Below are 19,871 nucleotides of genomic sequence, written 5' to 3'. Positions count from 1 at the left end.
TCCAGCCTCTGTCTATACATTAAAAGATATATTTACCCGAACCAAAATGCCTTAGTCAGTTTCCGAACATATTCCAAAACAAAGGTTCACAGATTAAAATTAACCCTCTTCAGCCTTCCTCATCTCCCCATCCAATGACACCCAAACTTGTTGCCCCATCCCATGAAACAAGGTTAGATCCCAACTCTTTAATTTGCTGGTCTACCGTTTATCTGTGGGTTTTAAGAATCTCCGATTTGAGTTGAACCTTGCCTCATTGACTATCTACGTGCTGCGCCTCAGGTACCTGTGAGCGAACATGCTTGCCCTGACTCTCTGTCTGCATGCAGCGTGACACGGTCATTTTGACGAGTCGGAAAACTTGTTAATGAAATAGTTCTTGGCTGGGAGCGAGCTATTCTCTTGCCAAGCAACAATATAAAGGGTCAGCACGTCGCAGCTCCCCACCCACACCCTCTTCCTTCCATTGTGAAAGGGATGTGTGGCTGAGGTGCGTCACGGCTCCAGGCTCCACTCAGCATTTCTAGTGAAGTCCGCAGGGGTCACCAGTCAGAGACGGTGCTGGGCTTTGTTTCAGATAAAGCCATTCCCTTGAGAATTACAGCAGCCACTGGTCTCTACAACTTGGAGAGTAAAATTTGTATTCATACATTTGAAGGATATATTTATTCACTTGAAATGCATTTCCTGGAGTCTCAGTCGTGCTTTATGTATCCAGTCAGTCATGTGTGTGTGTTTTTTGACATGCAGAGTATCTTTAAAAAAAATAAACTTCACATTTGTTGAACTAATTAATACTTCTTGTAGAAAAGGTGGCTTCAGAGAATTTGGGGGGATTACACTGAGATGGTTGTTTCAGATAATGCTGCCCGTGGGTCTCTATACCCTCCTGTTTAACTGCTTTCAGAATGAGTGATTCCCTGAAGCCTTTCACTATCGAAGAGTTCATTTGCTGGCATTTATCCCAGAGCTTGTAACTCCCAAGTGCCACCTTGTTTGAATTGGTATAACTTGTGTTTTACTTCGGTCATTTTCTTTTTGGTGTATGACAACACACCTACACAGAACCAGATAGCTAAAGATCATCAAAAAGACTGTATCCAGATACGATGAGCAGTTGGAGGGATATGTGGACTGTACCAGTTTGGGGGTAGAGGAGGATGTTGGTATCACAGCTGAGTCTGGTTTTGTCCTCACCTGATATATGCCTACAGACCAGCAGGGTCTTTGGAAAAAGATCAAGACCACTTATCTCTGGGGACAACAAGGGCAGTTGTCTATCAGCTGTCTGACTTAATGCTTTTGCACTCCAAATTGATAGGAATCCTGAAATCAAATTTGAATCATTATTTTGTCAGCGCTGCAGGAGGTGGGAGTGCTAAGAACATAACACAAGAACTAGGAGCAGCAGCAGGCCATCTGGCCCCTCGAGCCTGCTCTGCCTTTCAATAAAATCATGGCTGATCTTTTCATGAACTCAGCTCCACTTACTGGCATAGCCAATCCACCCAACTAGCACATCTTTGGAGTGTGGGAGGAAACCAGAGCACCCAGAGGAAACCCATGCAGACATAGGGAGAGCGTGCAAACTCTACACAGTGACCCAAGCCAATAATCGAACCCAGGTCCCTGGTGCTGTGAGGCAGCAGTGCTTGCCACTGCACTGCCCCAAGCTTACTGCACCTGGTATTCCTAGGCAGTCTCCCATCCAAGTACTAACCAGGCTTGAGTCTACTTAGCTTCTGAGTTCAGACAGAATCGGGCACATTCAGACTAGAATGACCATAGGCTGACTGTCTGACCTGCTGAGTATTTCCAGCATTTTCTGTTTTTATTCCATGTGTCGTAGTTGTATCTGGCGCAGTCCCCAGAACACGGTTAAGGATTCAACCTCTTAATGACTTTGCTCTTGAAGCAAACATAGCTGAGGCGATTCTGTTCTCTGGCCTTGGGACTGCTTATTTTAAAGTTTTTAAAGTTTAAAAGTTTACCTATTTTATCATTAGTTTATCATTATAGCCCGGAATTTGTGTTGTTCTAATGAGAAAATGTCACGTCTTCCAAGCCTTCCTTTGTGCCAGGTAGCATCAAACCAGGTAGCATCCTAGGTGAATCAATGTTGTGTTCCATTAAAGCCTTGATATCCTTCCTATAGTACCGAGCACAATATAATACACAGTACTCCAGATTGTATTAAGGTATATAGGCCCATCATTATCACTCAGCTTTTATATTTACTTTCTGTGATAAAACCGAGAATTACAATACCTTGCAGTATGAAGTGCTGCATTTAATATACTGAGAATCTCAAGCCCCACTCCACTGTACCAAGCCCGCTTCCATTCTGAACATAATTGCTGTTATTTTTCACCAAGATGCATCATTTCACACTTAACTGACACTGAATTCCATCTTCTATTTCTTTGCCTTTGTGGCTTCTTTTGATCTTCTAAATAAATTCATGGAAATATAGATATCAGTCCCTCTCAGCTTATATCCAAATCATTGTTATATGCAGTGAACAAATGTGTACCAGAAATAAGCATTGTTGGACACCCAATATCCCTTCACAAGCACTCTGGAAAAATGTTCTCTCTGTTCCTTTCATTTTAACCAATTTTTAAAATCTACCTTGCTAGCCTCACCATAATTTAATACTCTTTAGTTTTTATTAGTAATCTCAGGTACCTTTTTCTGAAGTCTGTGTACAATGCATCCATTGCATTCCCTATTCCTGCCATGTATGCCTTCTTCTGAAAGATTCTGTGAAGTGTGTCAAGTGTAGTTGTCCCTTTTTGGAATTGGTGCTGGCTAATTGTAACTATTTTTTCTTTAACTAGCTAAGTGGTAATTTTATCCTTAATTAAAGACTAAATTTTTTCCAACCACACATGTTAAAGTAGCTAGTCTGTAATTACACAGGTTAACTCTGTCTTCTTTTTTTAAAACTGGGTCTGACATTGGACATTTTCCAGTGTCCTGCAATATAATTTCTCAGACCTCTGCAATTTCCTCCCTCATTCTTCTCAGGATCATAAGATGCCACCCATGGGCCCTGGTTTTTGTCTTCTTGTAATTTAACTATCATATCTAAAATATTTCCTTTAATCCATCATAATATTGTTGATTTTGGTCTCTAATATATTTCTGTGATTAAAAGAACACAGAGTATTTTTTATCTCCTTACTGTTAATGGGACCTTGCTGTGTGCAAATTGGCTTCACTGCATTGCAGGAGTGACTACATTTTATTCCCTGCAAAACTTTTTCATATGCCCTGAGATTGTGAAAGGCAACATATCAATTCTTTCTTTCTTTTACTTAACTCCATCATTTTAAATCTACATCACAAACTGACAGTCCAGGGTCCCATGTCATTTTAACAATTATATTTTTACTGATACATTTGTCAAATATCAATTGTTGTTCCTTTTGATGTTATTTGAATTGATTGCTTAAATACTTTTTTTTCTTTTCTCATATATTCCGTTTAAGTGTTTGTTATTCTTGTAGACATCTTAGGACCTCTTCAGTTGTCCTGGTCTCTCCTGCGCTGTCTCTCACTGTCTGTCCTGGTCTCTCTCGCACAAAGACTGTCTCTCACTGCTTGTACTGGCTTCTCTCGTGCACATGCTGTCTCTCACTGTCTGTCCTAGTCTCTCTCAAACACAGACTGTCTCTCACTGTCTGTCCTGGTGTCTCTCGTGCACATGTTGTCTCTCACTGTCTCTCCTGGTCTCTCTCTCTCTCGCAACATGTATTCTCTCACTGTCTGTCCTGGTCTCTCACTGTCTGTCCCGGTCTCTCTCGCGCACATGCTGTCTCTCACTCTTTTCTGGTCTCTCTTGCACACATGCTGTCTCTCACTCTCTTCTGGTCTCTCTTGCACACATGCTGTCTCTCACTGTCTGTCCTAGTCTCTCTCAAACACAGACTGTCTCTCACTGTCTGTCCTGGTGTCTCTCGTGCACATGTTGTCTCTCACTGTCTCTCCTGGTCTCTCTCTCTCTCGCAACATGTATTCTCTCACTGTCTGTCCTGGTCTCTCACTGTCTGTCCCGGTCTCTCTCGCGCACATGCTGTCTCTCACTCTCTTCTGGTCTCTCTCGCGCACATGCTGTCTCTCACTCTCTTCTGGTCTCTCTTGCACACATGCTGCCTCTCACTCGGTCTGTCCTGGCCTCTCTCGCACACATGATTGCACTCTCTCCTCTACTTCCAATCCACAGATCCCCAAAGGCAAACATCTCTCATTATTACCAGTGCAGCATCAGCAGCTCTAAAGTGGAAGTCTGTCTACAGAATTGGCACCTCAAGTTCAAGCAGGAAGATGTTCTGTGCCACTGTGCAACCCAGTCTTTACAATCTTGCTCAGCATTTCCATTATGAATTTGCTGAGTTGGTTCCAAGACTCTCTGTAGCATTATATAATAGGGAAAAGGGCTTAGCAGTCAAAAGTCAAAATTAATATGAAAAGATATGAATTAGGAGAAGGAGTAGGCCACTCGGCCCCTCGGGCCTGCTCCACCATTCAATAAGATCATGGCTGATCCGCTTATAATCTCAACTCCACATTCCCACGTATTCCCAATATCCTTTCACCCCCTTATCAAGAATTTACCTAGTTCTACCTTTAAAATATTGCAAGAATCTGCTTCCAATGCCTCTTGAGGAAGAAAGTCTCAAAGACTCACCATGAGAGAAAGGAATTTTGTCATCTCTGTCCTAAATAGGTGACCTCTGGTTCTGGATCCTCCCATAACAGGAAACATCCTCTCCACATCAATCCTGTCAAGACCTCTTAGCATCGTATCTGCTTCAAACAAATCACCTCTTACTAGAATCTCACAGAATCCCTACAGTGCAGAAGGAGGCCATTCGGCCCATCAAGTCTGGACTGATTCCAAAAGAGCATCTTACCCACCCTATCCTCGTAACATCACACATATGCCATGGCTAATCTCCCTAACCTGCACATTTTTGAACTGTGGGAGGAAAATGGAACATCTGGAGGAAACCCATGCAGACACAGAGAGGACATGCAAACTCCACACGCAGTCACCCGAAGCCGGAATCGAATCCTGGTCCCTGGTGCTGTGAGGCAACAGTACTAACCACTGTGCCACCATGCCGCCCACCTCTTACTCTTCTGAACTCAAGTGGTTATAAACCTAGCCTGCTTAACCTTTCCTCATAAAACAAAGCACCTAAACCAGGTATTCGTTTAATGAACCTTCTCTGAATTGCATCCAATACATTTATGTCCTTCCTTAAAAAGAGAAACCAGTACTGTACACAATACTCCAGATGTGGTCTCACCAATGCCCTGTATAACTGAGGCATAACCTTCCTACTTTTGTATCCAATTGCCCTGTATTATTGTACTATGATCATGCATTCTGTATTATGATCAACCTCCTAACATATAATTTAGACGAGGTTGTTGGAATTCCACATCGAGGAGGGGGAAGCAAGAGGTGCCAGGTTAATAGAACTGAACAAGCATCAAAGGGTTGGTGTAAAAATTATAGTTCTGCGAAGCCAGCATGAGAATAAAGGTCTATGCAAAGAACAATACAGCACAGGAACAGGCCCTTCGGCCCACCAAAGTGCTGATTAAAGTTTCAGGACACTATTATAGAGACTAGCTTTGCACAATTTCACAAGTGCCAGACAATCACCAACTCTTGCAATCTAACTATCTCCCTTGACATTCAATGACAATACCATCACTGAACTCCACCCCCACCGCGCCATCAACATTCTGGGGGTTATCATTGACCAGAAAATGAACTGGACTAGCCATATAAATACTGTTGGTACAAGAGCAGGCCTGAGGCTAGGAATCCTGTGATGAGTAACTCAACCCTAGATTCCCCATGCCTGTCCACAATCTACAAGGCACAAGTCAGGAGTGAGATGGAATACTCCCCACTTGCCTGGATGGGTGCAGCTCCAGCAACACTCAAGAAACTTGACACCATCCAGGGCAAAGCAACCTGCTTGATTGGCACCCAAATTACAAACATTCATTCCCTCCACCACCAAGTTCTCCTCCAAGCCACTAGCCGTCCTTCATTGTCGCTGGGGCAAAATCCTGGAACTCCTTGCTGAACAGTACTGTGGCTGTACCTACAATGCATGGCCTGCAGCGATTCAAGAAGGCAGCTCACCGCCACTTTCTCAAGGGCAATTAGGGATGGGCAATAAATGCTGGCCTCGCCAGCGACACCCGCATCCCTTGAATGAAAAAAAAATGCCCCTTTTAACAAAATGAATTAAGAACTATTCTTTACTGCTTGGCCATTATCTTATTAACTTGAGCTATTAACACTTGTTGAGGTGGGCTCATACTCAGCTAATGTTACCTGTCTCACAATCATAAGCTGCCTCATATTTGATTTGACTTCTTATTGTTGCATGTATTAGTATACAGTGAAAAGTATTCTTTCATTGCAGTGGTCAATATATTCAATGAAATGGCAATGACATAAAGCATGTAATCATCCCAAACAATCCCCCATCCCAGTTTCACTGCCACATTCAAACCAATGTTTCACTGAAAATTCCTGATGAGTGCAGTGTTGTGGAAGTCAGTTGTGTGATGTTTCAAAGAAAAAGGGCAGGAGAATGAGCTTGTTTGTTTTTGAGACTCAAAAGCAGCTCATTGGCAGTCATCCTCACCTTCTACAAGGGTTAAAGGAAGGCTGTTTGCTGAAGCAGTTCCTTCGCAGTGACAATAGTGTTTCCTTAATAATGTATGTACGTTCCTGCAGTATCCTCTGTGTAGGAAATGGAGCTAATTATAGAGCTTTAGTCTGAAGACTAAGGGTCCAGAATCTCTGGAATTGAAATTAACATTTTTTCCTGGTTGTTTATGACCTATTCTGGGGGGTTTTCTCTTTTGTTTTTGCTCTCTAGTTGTCTTACATATTCCCTCTAGCTCTAGATCTTATTGTCGGTTTCCTCGCTCCCATTCTCACATTCCCTTGATTATTTACTCTCTCTCCCCTTTTGTCTCTCTCATCCCCATTTTGTCCCTCTTGTTCTTCCTCATTTATTCTGTCTCACTCTCTTTCCTTTCCCCCCTTTTCTCTTTCTCTCCTCCTCCAAATTCAGTGAAAGTAAGAAGTAAAGCCTTGGAAAACGTTTCCTATTTAAAAAAAATATAAATTTCTCCATGGTGAGACCTATGAATCACATCATCATGGAAATGCTTTCACCAGCTCCGATTATCTGTGGTGCCAAGCCCCTCCTGTTGATCTGTCAATTTTGGGTGCAAGGACTTGACTGGATAGCCACATTGTTGGGATGCTGCAAATGGCAGGAAGCTTGGCAAAGGCACTTTCTACCAACCATATATATACTTTTTTTTAGGCCCACCAACTGGTTAGTCACCACAATAATCATTTTGGAATCTTTAAAGGTAATATTGCTAAATATCTAGATGAAGAGAGAATAATTAGAAGCAGCCATCATGTATTTCAGAAAGCAAGATTGTGCTTGAGATGGTGGATGAAGGAAATGGAGAGAATATGGTGTACCTGAACATTCAAGAAAACCTTTGAGAAGGTAACACACAAGGGACTTTTAAAGCTTTGGGGGAAAACCCTAGGGAAATGGTCGCAAATTAGATGAAAGGCTTCCTAGAGGAAAGGGTAGAAGATCAACTCAGTTTCTAAAGAATGCTTGAATGTTGTTCACAGTGTCTCACAGTTCTAGGACTGTTCTTGTTGACTTTGTACATAATGCGAGCTTTACATCTTGAGATATTTACTCTTAGAATTTACTGCAAATTGTCAGCCAATAGTACAGTAGGAAGCATAGGAAAATAAATGCTGAGGACAAAAAGCTGAAAGAGGATATTATTAAGATGATGAAATGGGCAGCAAAGCCACAGATGGAATTCAATGTCAATAAAAGCTAAGTTGCAGACTTTGGTTAAAAATATACTTTTAATGGGAATAAGTTAGATGGTATGTAAAAATAGAGATATTTTGAGGTCCAGATTTAAGAGTTTAAAAGTAGCACTTCAAGGGAATAAGGTCATTAATAGCTAATCGAAAGATCACCATTTTATGCAATGTGGAAGACTTTGTGATTATAGTTTGTGACTGAAGCAGAAACAGTATAGTATTTAAGAACTGGTTAGACAGGTGGCTGTTGAAAGGAGAAAGTGGGAACAGAGTGTGCAAATGGGATCAGTACAACTACTTGTGTGGAGAAAATGGACTGGTTACATCACATGGTCTGTTTTCATGTTGAAATTTTCATGTGATTCTGCATACATCTTGCTTCGAGATCCTTGGGTATGAGCCATCAGATCCCAGTGGTTTGTCCAGAGATTTCCCAAATTATTTTGTTGATTTCTTTTTGGATATTGTGTCCACTGACCTTTGTAAACATAACCTCAAGCGACTCAACAATCCCAATATACACCTGCTCTGAGGTATGTTATTTAATATCTGGACCCTTAGGGGCAGCACGGTGGCACAGAAGTTAGCACTGCTACTGCACAGCGCCAGGGACCTCGGTTTGATTCCTGGCTTGGGTCACTGTCTGTGTGGAGTTTGCACATTCTCCCCATGTTTGCGTGGGTTTCCTCCGGATGCTCCAGTTTCCTCCCACAGTCCAAAGATTTGCGGGTTAGGTTGATTGGCCATAATAAATTGCCCTTTAGTGTCAGGGAGATTAGAAGGGTAAACATGTGGGGTTATGCAGATAGGTCCTGGGTTGGATTGTGCAGACTTGATGGGCCAAACGGCCTCCCTCTGCACTGTAGGGATTCTATGATATCTATGCTCCCACAGCAAGTTTGCCTCCTTTGTTGAATTGGATCACTCAGGAAGTGGTGAACAAGTGACAAGGTTTTGTTTTAAAAGGTGGAAGATAGTCAAAGGAATGGGAGATTGAGTGAGGTGAGCTGTTCTGCAGAATTCAGAGCCTGGGTCATATGATTTAAAAGTGGAGTGATCATCAATACAGTGGAGATACTGGTAGAGAAAAGAGCTTGTAGGATGGTATCTGTGGAAAGTTTTTCTCAAAAAGCTGCCGCAGTGTTGGTGGGGTGGGGTGGGGGGTAGAGGGGTGGATGGTAGTGATGAATTGGAACGAGCTGAGCATTAAATCCTGGATAGTCAGGCAGTCGCTGAAATATAGATTGTGTCCAAATGTGTAGCTTGGATTAGCAGTGTCTGTTATCTAGAAGCCAACATTGTGTAAACAGGAATACATGGTAGGAAGTTGCTTGGCAGCGAAGATCACTGGGCTCCAATGTTGCAGCAAAGCTGATGAGCTTGGATCATGCTATTGGCTCTCCTCTCCCAAGTCACTGACTCATCTGATTTCTCATTTGAGCAGCCATTCTTTATCATGAGTCTTGACAATCAGTGTTTACAGGATGTCCGACTGTGGAGGAGCATCACTGCTGAGCCTGATCCTGTGTTTGACCAATATCTACGTACGTGTCCCTTCAAGCAGGAATTACTGAATTACTGTCATTAGTAACGGTAACTGCTTTTCCTTTACCAGCCCAGGGCATTCAATATTTCCTTGTGTGTCTCGGGCTGGAATGTTATGGCCGTTCTTGCCAGCTGGATTTTCCCATCCTGCTGCAGTGAACGGAGATTTGGCTGGGCGCCAAATTCTCCGGCTTCGCTGCAGCGGGAACATGGCGTCAACCTTTGACAATGCTCATGTGAAGCACCTTGAAATGTTTTACCACTTTAGAGATGCTATATAAATACAATTTGTTATTGTTCTTTCCAGCATGTTCATGAGGGGGGCGGGGTTTGTCTTTATCTCAGTTTAGTAGTTTAATTCCTGCAAATGTGTAATTCCACTGGGGTATGATGGAATTTTCCCTTCTCTCCTTCACCCCCCCTCACTGCCCACCAGCCATGCTCATATAATCCAAACTGGCTAAATTATAGAGGCTTCAACCACAGCCTGGACAACTTACCCATCAACACATCCTTTCAGCTACATTGGTGAGCAGCCTGGGAGAAAATTAAAGATGTTCAAATGCTTATAGCTGAATGAGGATTTTTATGATGGAACTGCTATGTTGGAACTGTTCTTTTACATTTTGTTTTGAAACATGTTAAGGAATAGATGGGTAAATATATAAGGGAGGGAGGAATAGATAACGTTAGAGGAGGTACGGTGAGAGGAGGCTCATGTGGAGCGTAGAGATGGTATAAGTCATTGAGTAAAATAGCCTGTTTCTGTGCTGTACATTGTACCTAATTCTATGGAAAAAGTTCAAACTAAATACAAAGTTATGGCTTGGTAAGTACAACTGCATTGTAACACAGGAACGCACTACAAGCTTTAAAGAAACCTTCCAAGAAAGCTCATAATGCAGAGAACAAGGTGAAATTATTAACTTGGTAGTGTTCGGAAGGAAATATTTTGCAGACATACTTCCTCTAATTGTTTAGCGTTAATTCCGCAGCATGTGAATTGTCTCCATTGGGTTTTCTCTTGATATTAATGTGATCGAGTCTGCTGAATACAAGTCTGAAGAAGTTTGCGAATCGTGACCTTGTTTCCAAACAATCAACAATGTCCGTTTTAGTGCCGCTCTCTTTGCCAGTGCATACGAGCTCACTCGCATGTCGTCGGACAGGGGAAGACTGTTGCCTTGCTTCCTGAAACAGCGGCTTAAGAACATAAGAAGTAGGAGCAGGAATAGACCTTGCAGCCCCTTGCAGCCAGCTCCACCATTCAGTGGGATTGTGGCTGATCTTCGACTAGACTCTACTTACTTGCCCAATTCCTGTATTCCTTCATTCCTTTAAATTTCAAAAGCTGGAAATACCCAATGACTGGGCATCTACCATCCTCTGGAGTAGAGAATTCCAAAGAAAGGAAAATCAGTGCTTAATTTGTTCTGGTTTTGAGGTTTGAGGCTGTATCAACTTATTGGATGAGGATCCAGAACACAAAATTGCTTAGAATTTGATACTGAGCCAGACATTTCACCTACGCAAGCCATGGTACAACTTAATGTGAGAATTGGAAACATCACACTGATGTGGGGCAATGGTTCTTTGAGGTTAAGAATCAATCATTTTATTTGGCCAGGACAATGTCAATATTTTCTCGTAATATTACAGGCTGCATATGCCTCTGAACACAGAAGTGTACTTCCTGCAATAATGTATAAATATTTAAACTCAACCTTGCTTTCTCTGTTTTAATCTTTTTTTGTAAGACAGTGTGGAGGGAACATTAACTAGCATCTAACCTATACAGTACAGAAATCTCTGGTACAGATGTGATTAGCCTTATCACCTCCTTCTCATAAGAATCATAAGAACTAGAAGCAGGGGTAGACAATTTAGCCTCTCGAGTCTGCTCCACTATTTAATATGATCATGGTTTATCTCATCTCTGCCTCCACCCCACTTTCTTCCCGTTCACTGTAGCACTTCAAATCCTTTCGAATTAAAAATCTGTCCACCTCTTCCTTAAATTTACTCACAGTCTCAGCATCCATCATTTCTGTGCCATATGAACCTGGGAGTGTCAATGAAAAATTTAGATGGAGCTTGAGTTTGCATTTAACCATTCTGTGCAATGCCTTAGAACAGCTAGCATCTAACCTGTGCCATACATGACCCAGCAAGATGGAGGGAGTTACTCAGTGGGCTGATGGAAAATTTACCATATCTTACCTGTGAATATTAATTGGGCACAGTAAAGGGAGCTTTGCTCAGGACTTAACCTGTGTTGTACCTGACCTCTGAGCATACAATGCTGAAACTGGATTTTTAAAAAGTTGAAATTAGTTCTCTTTCTCACTTCTGACTTTTCAGTTTGTCAGATCTGGGTCTCCTGATCCATGCATCACAAAAGCTTCATTTGCAGGTATAGCAAGTGATTAGGAAGGCAAATGGAATGTTGCTCTTTAGACCATAAGACATAGGAGCAGAATTAGGCCATTTGGCCCATCAAGTCATCTCCGCCATTCAATCATGGCTGATATGATTCTCATCCCCATTCTCCCCTTCTCCCCTTAACCCTTGATCCCCTTATTGATCAAGAACCTATCTATCTCTGTCTTAAAGGCACTCAATGACCTGGCCTCCACAGCCCTCTGTGGCAATGAGTTCCATAGATTCATCACCCTCTGGCTGAAGAAATTCCTCCTCATCTCAGTTTTAAAGGAGCGTCCCTTCACTCTGAGGTTGTGCCCTCGAATTCTAGTCTCTCCCACTAGTGGAAACATCCTCTCCACGTCCACTCTATCTAGGCCTCTCAGCTTCCTGTAAGTTTCTGTAAGAAGGGGGATGGAATACAAAAGTAGGGAAGTTTTGCTACAATAGTACAGGGGGTTGGTGAGTCCACAATTAGGGTACAGTATATAGTTTTCGTCTCCTTACTTAAGAAATTGCATAATTGCATTAGAAGCAGTTCAGAGAAAGTTCATTTGATTGCTGGGATGAAGAGATTATCATGTGAGGAAAGAATGAGCCTGTATCCATTGGAATTTAGGAGCATGGGAGGTGGTCTTATTGAAACATAGAAGATACTGAGGGGAATTGACAGAATGGATGCTGAAAGGATCCCTTAAGAGAGAGGCTAAAGGCCAATAAGTCCCCTGGACCTGATGGGTTGCATCCTAAGATAATAAAGAAAGTAGCTGCAGAGACCTAAGCCAGAGTGAGGAAGAAAAAAAAATATTCCTGATGCTCCCCAGTGCCTAAAGTCAAAGGGTTGATATTTTGAATTGGCTCTGAGGGGGGAGTGTTGTCCAGTTGTCTTTCACCCGAGCCCAGTATTAATTCAGCATTTGCAGGAACTAATAGGACTGGATCAGGAGAAGCAAGCTTTCAGGCAATTACAGTCTGTGTTTACTCTGTACACAAACCCCTTTAACAAGCAGCCTGTTTGGTTTCTTCCAGGTGTATCAGCCGTTGTCTAATGAAGCTGAAATTGCACAGACTAAAAAGTTATTCAGGAGGCGACGGAATGACCGGAGGTGAGTCTTGTGCTGCTGGCCACGATGGCAACCTGTTCTGGGTTAGACGCTCAGTCTGCTTGTAGGTTTGACAGTTTTAGTTCCTCTTTTTTTTAAAAAAAAAGCCCTTGAGTGGAACCAATTCCGAAACAATATCCTGTATAAATTAGAAAGAATGTTAGCCTTTTAGTAAAGCTTACCTGCTGATCCTGATTGGTAGACCAAATATTTTACAGTGAGTTTGCTTTCCCCACAAAAAGTATATTTTTCATGTTTTTACTTTATACCATTTTCAAGGTGGCTTTAGTGTTCAACAATGTGAAGGGTTTTGAAGGGTAGAACAGGACACTATCCGTTTTAGGCAACTAGTAAGTCAAATGTCCCAACAATGTTCCTAAGAACTAGGTTCAGACTCTCTGAACCTCATTCACGTAGGGTCTGTGTGCAACATGAGGAGGAGGCCCAAACTGCAGCAGGAGCTGGAGAGGAGAAGAAGAAAATGGAAGAAGCAGCAATCGCGTCTTCCCAGTTGATCCCACATCTGGTCCCTGTGCAAGCTTGAGCTTTTATTTTGTAACTTACTTAATTGTTTTCTTTCCCCTCCAGTAATCTTGCTGCAATGCACCATCACTGGTGGAGAGGGTAGTCTGTGCACCTGCTCCTAGGCCTCTTCCAATACTGGTCTGAAACCAGCAGCTGGAAGGTGAGTGAGGGTGTTCTTGGGGTGACTGCCTCTGATTTGTTCCTCCTCCTCTATTCCTCTGTAGGAAATGTCCCAGGCCTCCCATGTTGTGCCTCCCCACAGGAGGTGAATCGACCCATAGTATGTTGTGCCCTCAGCACAGATTTTGTAGATGAGGTCAGTTTTGTTCCCCTTTCTCTTCCTGTACAAACATCCATTTCCTGATGACCTGATCCGAAATATAGTCACCGATCAATCGTTTCAGTAATCTATTTAACTGTCAAACTTACAAGAGGTGATGGCGCAGAATATTTGGATCTCTCCAACATGCTGAGACACTAACAGGTACAACTTTCAGGAAAATATTGCTTTGCATCACCTCTGTAGCTTCAGCGCAACCTGTCGCCTGTCCTATCTTTCATCACACTTCAACTTCCCCTTTGTCACATTAACCTAAAATTAAATGTTTTATAATCTGTATACTTCATTTATGATAGTACTTCAGGAATTCTAGTGTTTAGGTGAACTATCATGTATTACTAGTGCATTTGTGAGCTACTTTGTGAGCGGCATGTAGCTAATTTTGTTGTTAAGTGCTTCGCTGCAAAGGATTGATTCAGGTATGTTATTTTTATTTGAATGCACCAATCTGTAGAATCATGGAAAAGTTACAGTGCAGAAGGAGGCCATTCTGCGTGCCAACTCCCTGCAAGAGCAGCTCATCCTGCCCCTACTCCCCCCTTTTTCCCTGTCATCCTGCAAATTTGTAGTTCATTTTGAAAATTATTACAGCATTTTCTTTGCTTTGGCAGTTTGCAGTGTGCAACTGGGATTTGCAGTTGCCAGCTGTGAACTAAATAAAAGATACTGCGGTATATTCTTTGGTTTCGATGAGGCTCAGCAGTGATTTCAGCCCAACACATCAGCCTTTGCAAAATAGCAATCCCACTGCTAACTGTGGGGGAGCAACTTTGAAAAGGATAATTTTTCAGAGTATGTTTTTTCATTGAGGTGGTGCAAGGAGGTGAAGAAAAATACAATCAGGCTGATCCAGAAGCTGTTGGAGATATTGGAGTGGGTGGCAAAGAATAAAACTTCGATTTTGAAAGCATTCCCCTTAGTAATCCTCTTGTTATTCTGTATAAATGCTTTTCCCCATTATTCCTTTTCTTTGGTTCAGTATACACATGATTAGATGGCAGTATCCTTTGTTTGTATTTCATCTAGGTTTTAGTAAGAAAAAACATTAACTTAAAAGTTAAAACAATGAGGCCGCCTATTAGCAGCCTCCGGACAAACACAATTCAGTTATCAGAAATTTGCAACAAGGAACAATTGACAGGGAATAAGAAAGTACGAGTTTAGTTCATTTATTTAAAGATTTTTGTAACTTGTTCAAATAATTGATCATTCAAACAAGTAATCGTTATTCCTGGTGAGAATCTTTACATGTATTTTACCCGCTTGCGAACAATGTTGTTTCATTTTTAAATGCACATTTGATGCTAATGATTCTGCCTCAGAACCAGGAGAATTACTTTGCATGCTCTCCCGTTTAGGAACCTAAAGGTCAATACTTCTATATTGATTAAGGAGTCAGAGATGGTACCTATTGTTTTATTGGTGTTTAAGGATATCACTGCCCTTGAGAAAATAAAGATGAACAATGAAGGTAACTCAGCCTCACATCATTTTCAGGTTTTTGGAATGGTTAGGAAATTTGCCATGGTTTCTTTGGAAGAGAGATTTCAAAGTTACCATAAAGATTCAAGGTTATGAAGGAATTCAAAATTGTTGATTTTGATGACATGTTCAAATACAAGGAGAACGCGTTAAACATTAGGAAGTTAGTGAATTTCTGTAAAATTTATTTTTTATCCAAAAGCTGAGAGTTGAAGAATAAATTACCAGGAGAACCATTATAAAATGCAAATTCAAGTGGCAATTATATACGCTTCTAGAGAGAATAGAGATTGAGGAATATATCAAGAAGGCCTATCATAAAAGTCTTATCAGAAAAAGAATTGACTTTTCCAGTTCTGAAAATGTTTTATTGCATCTGAGTAAATGGTTAAAGGAGCAGAGAAATTTCACATGCTCACCTGATCACGTGTTTCAGGGAGCTTAAGCTTGATTCTTTATCTTGCTTTTGAATTATTGTAGTTAATGACACTAAAATTCTGCAATGAGGAGATGAGTTTAGGCAATCCAACACAAGCAGTGTTTTTTCATGATTAACACTGCTGCCACCTGTCCAATAGACCAGTCTGTTTGCAACCATCTCTGTGAATCTGGCCAGAATATTTGGCAAAGAAACAAATATTTCTCTACTGCTCCAGATGGCATAATGTGGAGATGCCGGCGTTGGACTGGGGTAAACACAGTAAGAAGTCGAACAACACCAGGTTAAAGTCCAACAGGTTTATTTGGTAGCAAATGCCAATTGCTTTCGGAGCGCTGCTCCTTCGTCGGATGGAGTGGGAGGTCTGCTCACAAACAGGGCATACAGAGACACAAATTCAATTTACAGAATAATGATTGGAATGCGATTCTTTACAGCTAATCAAGTCTTAAAGGTACAGACAATGTGAGTGGAGAGAGCAAACCCTTAAGACTTACGGCTGGGTGAACTACTGACTTCTCAAACCATCAGTTGTATCCATTCTTTTTAACAACCTGTGCAGCATTGTGAAGAAGACTCTTGAGTCTGGTGCTTTGGATAGCAATTTATCCCATAATGTGTATCTGTTGGTATCATCACTTGAAATATTTGATGGTATTGTTGACAGCCTTCCTGTCCCTGGTCAATTTTGGAAATGGATTAGGGCATTGCCAATCAACATTTATCTCAGTATATGCCCTCAAGTCAAAATGAAATAAAGTGCATCATTATATCCAAGGTATGTAGTTAGCTAGCTTATTTGGTTTTTGTACAGTGCTATTTATGACCCCTGAACAGTACCAAGTAATGGGTAATAATGTAGTTTTTGGAAATTCATTGTGGACTGTTGATCTTGTTAGCTTTCTCTATTTGTCACAATTAGGCAGGGCTTGTTGGAGTTGAACTGACAGTTCTAGCTTGTTGATGTGATCAGCAGTGACTGCTCTCCTCAACAGCTGAATGAGTGGCAACAAGCCATTCCAGTTCACCAACCCAGAGACTGAGAAATTCTGACAGCTTGAAAAAGGTAACAGCAGAGACTTGAGAAAATATAATTAGATAATGTCACCTTTGGATTTTAAAAGTCAGTAGTTTAGTTTATTTATTAGTGACACAAGTAGGCTTACATTAACAGTGCAATGAAGTTACTGTGAAAATCCCCGAGTTGCCACACTCCGATGCCTGTTCGGGTACACTGAGGGAGAATTTAGCATAGCCAATGCACCTAACCAGCACGTCTCTCGGACTGTGGGAGGAAACCGGAGCACCCGGAGGAAACCCACACAGACACGGGGAGAACGTGCAGACTTCGCACAGACAGTGACCCAAGTCAGGTCAAGTACTGTAGAAAATGAAGAATGAAGGACTGAAATGAAAACATAAGATGCTGGAAATACTCAGCAGGCCAGGCACCATCGAGAGAGAGATAGTTAATGGGCTGGATTTGGATCTTCAAGGTGGGGGAGTGGAAGTCGGCAAATTTCCCAGCTTGGTGCGCTGCCTTGGCAGAAAGCATCGACAAAACAGGTTTTGTGTTCCAGGGTGGTGGGAAGCAAGAGCTGGCAGGTGTTAGACCCACCACCCCGGAAAGACTTTGTAGGCAGCCCCAGGGGCTGCAGACTTTGGCACACAATGCCGAGGTGCCATGAACCCAAGATTCTTTCAAAAACTGTCCCAACTCCATGTAACTCGCAGACGTGCCGAACCCTGTAATGGAGCAAGTCAAGTCAGGAGTGCAGGGTGCTGGCTCGCTACTGGAACCAGCCTGCACCCTCAAAAGGCACTCCTGAAAATTAGCAATTCTGGGAAGGGGACGGAATCCTGGAATCAAGCCCAGGCTGCCATTTTTACCCCTCCCCAGACTCTCCCCAACTCCAGGAAAATCCAGCCCAACCTTTCAGGTTGATGATGATCCTTTTGCCAACATCTGGAGTATTTTGCTTTTGTATGTCTGAAGGGTTAATTGTTTAAGGATGTGGTAAGCTAGAATAGGAGGCAGCATCAACTTCAGTACATTGAGAATGCAAGGAGGGAGCGGGAAAAGATAACATAGTGTATCAGAGGAGGAACAAGAGAAGAAGGTTCAGGGAAGCAGTGATCAGAGATCTACCAATTAAATTAGCAAAAAAGGTTGTCATTGAGATGGAGCTAGAGGTCTGAAGGAACAAAAAGAAATCATCATGCCATAATTATAATTGTACTGGAATTCACCACCAATAAATGGCATTTATACAGCACCTTGAATATAGTAGTTCCAGTGCACTCCACAAGAGAAAACAATTAATTGAACCACATAAGGAGGACCACAGAATAACTGAACAAAAGCTCAGTAAAAGAAGTAAGTTTTAAGGAGGATAGAAAGGTATAGATATGATTTTTGATTTGATTTGATTTATTATTGTCACATGTATTGGTATGCAGTGAAAAGTATTGTTTCTTGCGCACTACACAGACAAAACCAATTAATCACCCAAGGGGGCACCCAGATTTAAACTGATGATCTCTTGATCTGCAGTCAAACACTGAGCTATACCGCCGTAGACAGAAGTTTAAGGAAGGAATTCCTGAACTTTGGGCATAGACACAGCTGAATGTACATCCACCAATTGTGGAAAAAAGGAAATTGGGGATGGACAGAGGGCAGAACTGGAGAAACACAGAAATCTCTTAGCATTGTGAAGGTCGAAGAAGTTAGAGATATGGCAGGTGAGACCCAAGAGGAATATGAACCCAAGTGGAGAATCTGCGACATTGCAGAACCAATAGCCAATGTAGGAGAGTGAACATAGGCCTGATGAGTTTGGTGCGAGTTATGGTATGGACAGCAAAATTTGGAGGAATCCAAATCTGAAATTTATTAAGTGAGTAAGGAGTGAGGGCTAGGATGACTAACAACTTGTAAAACAACTGGGACAAAGTCCAGAGAAGCAAGGTGGGCCTTCTAACCAGACAGCTTTGGCACTCGTGCCCACATACCCCAACGTAGCTGCTGATGCTTTGCTTCAAATGTCAGCGAGTCTGGCTCCTCCACCCCGCACCTGCTCCTCCCCTACCACAGAGCTACTCGCCTTGGTAGCCAAAGTCTGGCCCTTTGTGCTAGGGAGCACTTGAACACAAATGCGGAATATGGAGAAGAGTCCACTTAGAACAGCAAGAATTGGAAATGATGTTGGATGCCAAGGTGTGGAAAAGGGAGGTATTTTTAATTCGTTCATAGAATGTGGGCTCTGCTGGCTAGGCCATCCTTGAGCACATTTAAGAGTCAAGCACATTGTTTCAGCTCTGGAGTCACATGTAGGCCAGACCAGGTAAGGACAACAGATTTCCTTCCCTAAAGAGCCAGTTTTTTTAAAACAGTAATCAGCAATGGTTTCATGTTCATCATCAGACTTTTAATTCCAGACTTCAATTGAATTCAAATTTCACCATCTGCCATGGTGGGATTTGAACCCCGGTTCCCGAGCATGACTCTGGGTCTCTGGATTACTAGTCCAGTGGCAATACCACAGCACCACTGCCTATCTTGAGATAGATCTTAATCCTACCTGAACCGTTTAGAAATTAGGTGGGCAGAATGTCAGGTATTTTTCCCACCCGCGTCATGCATGGGTTCCATGGACTTTAACCTATTTTTCTGAGCAGCAGGAAGAGCTACCCCCACCATGGTCTACTCATGGCTTGTCATCTTGCCAACCAACCTCATGACCAAAACATCTGATGCCGTCTGCCAGTTGGCTGCCATTTTGGGCAAGCAGCTGCCTAATCTACAACATGCAATGAGGCCTGGGGGCTGAGATCACCTGGACCTACAACAGGGATATTTATGAATTGCCTTTAGCATAGTGAAATGTGCCATGGCACTCTGCAGGAGTATTATCAATCAAAATTTCACACCAAGCCACTGAGATTCCTTTTTAGCTGTCACTGTACTAGGTTCACTGAAAATACCTGGTGCAATGCTGTTACCTACAAGGTTAATCATATACTGCATGCATCTCCTGAGCATTCAATGATAATTTCAAACAGATTGCATTTGTATTCTAGAAATGAAAGCTGGCTTGA

At 42.2% G+C, this 19,871-nt stretch overlaps 1 protein-coding gene and 1 pseudogene across 16 annotated transcripts in view; one reads left to right on the top strand and one right to left on the bottom strand.

Annotated features, from left to right (window-relative positions):
* The window catches only part of ctif (CBP80/20-dependent translation initiation factor), a 268,061-nt gene that overhangs the window by 151,579 nt on the left and 96,611 nt on the right, over positions 1-19,871 (top strand). For all 16 annotated transcript variants that reach the window (XM_078222542.1, XM_078222468.1, XM_078222532.1 and 13 more), the window contains one exon: positions 12,911-12,987. In XM_078222542.1, coding sequence (XP_078078668.1) covers positions 12,911-12,987 — 77 coding nt within the window. The remainder of the gene's footprint in view (positions 1-12,910; positions 12,988-19,871) is intronic.
* LOC144501832 (5S ribosomal RNA) lies at positions 1,672-1,790 on the bottom strand (annotated as a pseudogene).

Source organism: Mustelus asterias, chromosome 1 (genome assembly GCF_964213995.1).
Source record: "Mustelus asterias chromosome 1, sMusAst1.hap1.1, whole genome shotgun sequence".
Taxonomy (NCBI): Eukaryota; Metazoa; Chordata; class Chondrichthyes; order Carcharhiniformes; family Triakidae; genus Mustelus; species Mustelus asterias.
This window is presented reverse-complemented; position numbering and strand designations above follow the sequence as displayed.